This window comes from Setaria viridis, chromosome 3, assembly GCF_005286985.2.
Source record: "Setaria viridis chromosome 3, Setaria_viridis_v4.0, whole genome shotgun sequence".
Classification (NCBI taxonomy): Eukaryota; Viridiplantae; Streptophyta; class Magnoliopsida; order Poales; family Poaceae; genus Setaria; species Setaria viridis.
In genome coordinates this window covers 42,244,922-42,252,771 of record NC_048265.2, presented here as the reverse complement: position 1 = coordinate 42,252,771, position 7,850 = coordinate 42,244,922, and the positions used below count along the sequence as shown (strand labels likewise).

Here is a 7,850-nt window from a genome sequence, read left to right as displayed (position 1 = left end):
GCAGCTAGGGCCGGTGGCGGTGGTCGGGGAGGTAGAGAGTTGAGGGCTGGTGGCGGCGAGGTCGGCAGCGTGGTCCGATGGTTGGAGGTGGCATGGTTGGGGGCAGTGGCGGACCTAGGTTTTCACCAAGACTAGGGCCAAGCTGTAAGGCTCATGACACAACAATATATATGCGAAAAATATGATAGTAAAATATAATATACTACCGTAAAATCTAAGTTGTCTTCAAAATTGACTATCATAGCATACTATTTTCTCAAAATATACACAAATAACATAATTATTAGTCGATTCTAGCACTCCGTTGTGCTGCCCTAAAATTCATGTGTGGCCCCAATAAATTGCTTCATTTAGTCTATTGTGCAATGGTTTACACTTAAACCGAAACTGGATATATTCTTTTTTTGAAACGAAGAAACTGGATATAATCAACTAATTGTTAGGTTACTTTGCCTTTACTAGTGTTTGCTACACAGCTGCATGGGGAACTTCGATGCTGCGTCCTAGGTCCTACATGACAAGATGAAGGAAAGCACAATGGCCACAAGGTAAGCTGGGCACGCTAGCACTGGTCTACGGAGATACGTACGTGCTCATGCTCGCTGGTCGCTGCTCTGCTTGCCGTGTCAGTTGACAACCAAAGACGCTTTGGCAAGGCCACAAGGTGGCAGACGGCGTGAACGCAGTGGCCTACCAATGGCGCAAGCTCGGAGCCACGAGCCAGAGTATGATCCCAATTAAGATGGATGATGGAGGATCTACGAAGGAACGAGCGAAGAGGTCAGAGTTTGATGGCCGGGTAATGCAGGATAGACTTGTGACGTGTTGTCGTGTTTCTTGCGGGCATGCTGCTGCAGAGAAGAAAAACGCAAAAAAGAGAGAAGGACTCAAATCTAGTGTTTCCGTGCCTGATGGCACTCAGAGTGCCAGCAGACTCAACAACACTCGAGTTTGCATTACACAGCTACGTGAACGAGGCCATAGCTTGTACGGTTCGCCATGTCCACGTACTTCTAGCTTTTTGCACTCCATCGTCTTGACGAATATAATGGCAGACGAGGGGGTGCCGTCCCTATCCAAACAGGGAGAGCAGCACCGCGGCCAAGGCGACTGAGAGTGCGGTGATGCGCCCTGGAACCCTTGCGGAGTCCATCCGGAGGAACATCCCCTCCAGCAGCGGGTAGCTCAGCGCCGCCACGTAGCTCAGGAGAAACAGCTGCGGCAACATCTCGCCGGACAAGCCGCCGCCGCCTCCGGTCATCATTTTCCAGGTGCCCCCGACCAGCGCCGCGGCGTTGAGGGCGCAGAGGGTGGTGGCCGGGAGCAGCAGCGTGGAGCACCCCGTGAAGTCGAACACGCCCTTCTGGTACAGCCTGCCGCCATCATCGTCGTCGGCCTTGCTGGTGAGGTCGAAGCGCAGCGCGGCGGCGCCGACGAGGTCCTGGACGGCGCTGACGCAGCCGAACAGCTGGGCGGTGACGGCGTTGAGCATCCAGAACCTCTGCTCGTTCCACCACGTCCGCACTGCCAGCCCGCGCCTCGCCACCGACACCTCGACCAGGTGCTGCACCAAGGAGGATGCGAAGGCGGCGGCGAACCACGGGGCGGCGGCGGCGTCCGGGAACAGAGGGACGCCGCGGAGGAAGCAGAGCTGCGGCAGGGTGGCGTAGCACAGCGCCGGGAACGCGTAGAGAGAAAGGAAGCCGAAGTGGGCGTAGGTCATGGCCTGCGGCACGGAGACGGCGAGGAGCCCCCGGCAGGCGAGCGGGCAGTAGCGCCTAGAGAGGCCGACGGCGAGGAGGCCAGACATCCAGCGCTTGTTCTGGACCAGCACGTCGTTGAGGTTGGTGGGCATGGTGCCGAGGAACGGCGGCCGGGACGAGGGCGCCGGGTAGCAGTAGGCCGACGTCCAGCCCCGGGAGAAGAAGCGGCGGTAGCCGGTGAAGTAGTCCTCCACCACCGACTGGTACATGAACCCCACCTCGTCGCCCCACCCGGTGCCGGTCTCGTACGCGCAGGAGGCCACCAGCGCCGCGTCTCGAGGAAGACGACGATGATGGCGACCAGCAGCAGGTGGTTTCTGCAGGTGGAGGTTGCGCACGGAGGATATGAGGTCGTCGGAGTGGCCGAACCTCCTCACCAGCTCGCCGGCCTCCATGGACGAGAACTCTGCACCGTGCGCCGGCAACGAGGTGGCGGCGGACGGCATGGCCCCGTACAGTGCGTCCCTCCTGACGTAGAAGCCGGTGCCGGCGAGGAGCGGGCCCCGGAGGCCGTCCTGGCCGATCCATCGAGTCTGCCGGACGCATGCAATTGATCATCGCTTGTCAGCTGAGAGCTGGCCATGTCAACAACTCAACATACGAGTGAGTCTGATACATTACCGCGAAGATGTATCGGAGGTCATTGGTGTAGATGTCGTTGGGGCTGAGGTTGTGGAACATCTGCGGGAACTGCACGAAGGCGAGGCTCTCCGGCGCCGGCGGGGATCGGTCGAGATGGAAGCACATGGCCTCCAGGGCGGAGGAGGGGCTGTTGCAGGACATGTCGCAGTCGAGCACCAGCAAGTAGGGCGCGTTGCTCACAAGGCTCGACACCCGCAGCTGCAAGCAGATCATATCATTGTCGTCATCCGATCCGTGTTAGTCTCGGTACTGATGCTTATATTAGTACCGTGTGAAAAATCAACCGGTACTAAGGGTTAGAATCAATCACTACCGGAAAGCTAAAAATTGCCGAGTGTTTTTTCTTTGCCGAGTGTTTTTTTTCGAACACTCGGCAAACAAGCTCTTCGCCGAGTGCCAAACTAAAAACACTTGGCAAAAAAAACACTCGACAAACTTGATCTTTGCCGAGTGTCAAGAGAAAAACACTCGGCAAACCCGTTTCTTTGCCGAGTGTCAAAAAAAAACACTCGGCAAAGAGGAAGCTTTGCCGAGTGTTTTTTTTTGACACTTGGCAAAAAAATAATTTTTCCCCTCTTTTCACCTTGAAATTTTTTCTACTCCCCACATACAACATGTGGTACTTCATATTAAAATTTGGTATATTTTTGGATTTGTTTGCTATATTTAATTAATTAATTGCATTTTAAGGGAATTTTTGGTATAAGTCAAATTTGAACTGCAAGTGATTCAAATTATAGAATAAAATGCGTAGAAAAATGATATTTATGTTATTTAGCCCAGTTTGAGTCCTTACCCATGAAATGAAAAGAAATTTCAAACATCTTGTTCAGGAAACATAACCACAAACATGTGATCGAATGATTTTTAAATTCTAAAAAAGGGAAACGAAGTCGGAAAATCATGAGATTTGTCATGGTGTGATGATATCATACGTGGAGGTTGTGGTAAAAAATTGAGAAGGTTTTGCACATTTTGTCACGTGCGATGTTTACAAACCGAAGCATCTCCGAAGAAGAATAGTAGCGTTGAGAATAATTCGATTAGATTTAGAGTCAAAATGACGGTCGAGATTTGATTTGACCACAAAACTTTTTTTTTATATGCAATAGAGAACATATATTGTTTCATGTGTCATTTTGCTAATTTTTTGGAACTGTTGGATATTTTTAATAATGTATTAAAGGTAATTATATAATGTTTGCCGAGTGTTTTTTCTTTTCACACTCGGCAAATTTTTTTTCTTTTTCTTTGCCGAGTGTCCCCCACGGGACACTCGGCAAACGTCAACACCAAGTATTTTACCCGGCCCGTCCCCCCGGTCCCCCGACCCAGCACCCCAGCGCCCCCCCCGACCGACACCCCTCTCCTCTTCCTAGCTCCGCCCCCCACCTCCCTCTCCCCGCCGCCGGCTAGCCGCCGCCCCTTCCCTCCCTCCCTCTCCCTCTCCTGTCGGCGCCCCTCCCCCTCCTCTCCCCTCCTCCCTCCCCGGCGACGGCGCGGCCCGCCCCTCCCGACCGGATCCGGCGGCGGTGCGGCACCTCCCGGCCGGATCCGGCGGCGGCGCGGCCGCCCCTCCATCCCCCGGCGAGGCCCCCTCCCCTTCCCCCGCCGAGGCTCCCTCCCCTTCTCTCCGGCAGCGGGCGACAGCGGGTGTGGCGGCGGGCGGCAGCGGGCGAGGCGGCGTGCAGGTGGCGGGCGGCAACGCGGCACCAGGCGAGGCGGCGTGCAGGGGGCGGGCGGCAGCGGGCGAGGCGGCGTGCAGGTGGCAGGCGGCAGCGCGGCAACAGGCGAGGCGGCGTGGGGGCAGCAGGCGAGGCGGCGTGGTGGCGGGCAGCAGCGGGCGAGGCGGCGTGGTGGCGTGGCGGCCGGTGGCGGCGTGGGGGCCGGCGGCCGGTGTTTGTATTTTTTTTATTTTTTCCGAAAATGTTTGCCGAGTGCTTTTTGACACTCGGCAAACCATTTGCCGAGTGCCCGACGTTCGGCACTCGGCAACTCCACTGTTTGCCGAGGCGAAATTTGCCGAGTGCGGTTCGCCGAGTGTTACACTCGGCAAACTATTTGCCGAGTGTTTTTGGGCCTTTGCCGAGTGCCCCCAGGCACTCGGTAAACTTCGTGTTTCCGGTAGTGAATGCTCCGTTTTTATTAGTAGTTGAGAGCAGATTATTATTATAACTAACAAGGAATTAAGAATTGATACAAGCAGATGACAGCGCACCAGGGCGTTGAGAGCGCCGGCCTTGAAGTGGTGAGGGGACGCCCTCCGCTTCTCGCGGGACACGTACACCAGCAACGGCACGGTTTCCTCGCCCTGTTGGTCGTCCTCCTCCTCCTCCCCCGCGGTGATGATCTGCGGATTGAATTGGTTGCATGCAAGATACAGATTTACATATATAGATGAAGCTGCTAGTTAATTCAACTCAACTGATGATCAGGAATTGCTTTGATTGAATTGGATTTACCTCGACATAAGCATCGTGATCCTGACGTTTTTCTTTCGTCCAGCTCCTGGAAATACTCTTCTCCTTACTGGCCTCCTCTATGTCCCCTTTGAACGTCTCGTACATTTTCTGCACAGAAATTAAGTTATACGTACAAAAGACATTAGTTGAGAAAATTTGTTGACGCTAGCTCCATCATCGTGACGCAGATACCTTCATTCTTCGCCTCTCCTCGGCGGCCTCACCGCAGCGATCGCCGCCGTCATCCTGGCCGTCGTCGCCGGCGAAGTACCTGTCGGGCCACGGGCACTGCACCGAGTGCCTCCTGCAGAAGGGCACCCACGCCCTGGCGAAGGCGTAGGCCTTGCGGGCGGCCATCAGCGTCAGCGGCGACCCGGCATCGTCCGACAGGTACACGCTCAGCCTCCCGCCGTGGTAGTCCAGCGCCATGGCCGACACCACCGTGTTCATCACCCCCAACGCCGGCTCCTTGTCCGGGTCCGCCGTCACCACCAGCACGTCCACGGCCGGGAGGTCCCCGCGCCGCCGGGACTCCAGCAGCCGGTCCGGGAACGCGGCGCGCGAGACGGGCCGCCACAGGCCCGACTGCGACAGCGTCCACAGGAACAGGAGCGTCAGGTCCGCCGCGACCATGGCGGCGTTGCGGGCCACGCCGCCGCTGAGCTGATGCAGGTGCAGGGCGCGGTGGGCGATGGCCGCGGCGGCGAGCGCTGCGTGGACGGCCGCCATGAGGCGGTTGGCGGTGGCCAGGCGCCTGTTCACGTGCACGGAACTGAACGGCGGTGTCGTCGTCTCGCCGGCAGCCATGTGTGGTAATTGCTCGGCAAGGTTAATTAGCTGCTTGCTCAGGTGATGGGAGCACTGTGCTTTCTGCCGGGCCTGATCTGTAGACCTGTGGTTATATATGATGGGATTGGATACGGCAAGGATCAGCTACCTCTAGCCAGTTGCATTGGATCATCCACAAGTAGAAGATTGGAGAGCAACCTCGGATGGGAATGAGGTGCTCATTCGCGACAGTTTTGCTCGAATTTGATGCGGAAAGCATCCTAAAAATCCATCTCAATAGGAGTAGTCAAAAGCACGACATTCGGAGCGATCAGCGTACAGCTTGCTCAAGAATTCTCAAATATGCATGCTCCATCCTCCAGCAGCTCCGACTCATGGCTAAAGGTGTGGTCACTGTGGAGCGCCATACCAAATAAAGATTCGATTGTTCTGGTGGACAACTTGTGAGTACCAAATCTGGGGTTGTGATGCTAAGCTTATAAAGGAAAAAAGGATGAAGATTTACATTAATTTGAAGAACGGAGGGTTTGCACTGTGGTGCTCAGCCTGTACAAGGAGAAAGGGGTTAAGATTTATATTTGAGAATTTGAGAATATAATGGAGGGAGTACAAGAGAAGGGAAGCTTGTTCACCACAGAAAACCCGTCGGGTCGTGGTTTTCCTGAGGTTACTGGTGATCCTATTGTAGCTGAATGCTTGTACGCGCTGAAATGTTGGCAAGGGATGAAGAAGCTTACACTCACCAACTCGGCTAAATTAAAACATCTCTCTTGAAACAATAATTCTGCAGGTACAAGTGGGAACCAAAGAACAACCCTAATGAATCTCAAAAACATTATGCAATCAAAATTTGTGTGACAGATCGCAGACACACAAGCAAATATAATATCTGATGGCAGTGGCCATAAAGTAGTGTCATATTAAGCATCTCCGTGCTACATAAAAAGAGTCCAGGCACTTACATCATCCAGCACTACTAGAGAACTCGGTATTAGTACCGGTTCGTAGACTGCATATCTTCCGAAAATGCATCCGGGATTAATCCGTCGAGATAAAAGAGGGATTTTTTTATCACTGGTCCCTCAACCGGGATATAAAATCCTCCTTTAGTCCCGGTTGGTGTTACAAACCGGGACTAAAGGTCGCCTAACCGGGACTAAAGTGTGTGCGTACAACGCCATGCAAGCCTGCATGGCGCCTATAATTTTGTGCATATCTCACGTACCCCTTTAGTTAACCTTTAGTGGTTGAGAACTTTTTTTTATAATGAAATCAATCAAACTAGTATTTAAACTAATCAAACAAGTATTTAAATGAATCAAACAAGTATTCATACAAATACTATACAATTCTTAGTGTACTATATATATATATATACAAATCTAATTAGTGTACGTGTTACATATATATACAAACTAAATCAAACTTTATATATCTACGATGATCTTCCCGTCGAGGTGCTGGGAGCGTCTAATTTTCGTCCATCGTAATGAAAGTCTTCTTGTGGATTTACCACCTCGTCCATCAGGAATCCAATGAGACCTTCACATATTGACGCTACTCTTTCCTTCTTCAAGAGTCCCAATTGAATATTCCACATCTGTAATTTGGATACATATATGTGAATTTTACACGAACAATTGTAGAAAATAAATAACTATTAATAGTTTTATTTTACATACTTTAAATTCGTGCTCCGTGGCCTTGGTGGTCTTGGGTCCCAATAAATTGTGCATGTGCTCACAGACATAGTAGCCACATAGATTATCATTCCCAGGTTCCTGTCTTAAGCACTGTAGTGGGAAAAAATAATTAAGTTATTAAATATTCGTGCTATAGAATATACAAAATGTGCAGACTTCATACGTACCGGGAAGTCTGTTCTCCATGTAAGTTTTTCTTTGAATTGACCTAATCTATCTGCCCTGATGAATTCTCTCCATGCTCTGCAGATTAAAATAATGAATGATATAGTGTTAGGTGAAAATTTAGGAAACAAAATTTTGTATAGAGATAGAGGTCCAGAATTAGTACATGTCTAGCGTGTGTTGCACGTCTTGGTACTCCTTTGGATCTCTCCTCAACGAATCAAAGACAGTGACATGACTTCAATCAATGTTAATAATAATGAGGATCCAGTGGGAGCTGTGTACGTAAATGTTCATATATATTAGAAGTAACTAACATTAATCAG

At 51.8% G+C, this 7,850-nt stretch overlaps 1 protein-coding gene across 1 annotated transcript; it reads right to left on the bottom strand.

Moving 5' to 3' along the window:
• Positions 1–812: 812 nt before the first annotated feature.
• On the bottom strand, positions 813–5,748 carry LOC117847204 (cellulose synthase-like protein G2). Its single transcript, XM_034728368.2, has 5 exons — positions 5,060–5,748; positions 4,868–4,975; positions 4,624–4,755; positions 2,385–2,603; positions 813–2,296 (listed from the first exon to the last, which is right to left on the bottom strand). Exons 1-5 carry the CDS (start codon positions 5,672–5,674, stop codon positions 1,073–1,075), a joined length of 2,298 nt encoding a protein of 765 aa, XP_034584259.1. The 5' UTR covers positions 5,675–5,748; the 3' UTR covers positions 813–1,072.
• Positions 5,749–7,850: the final 2,102 nt, after the last annotated feature.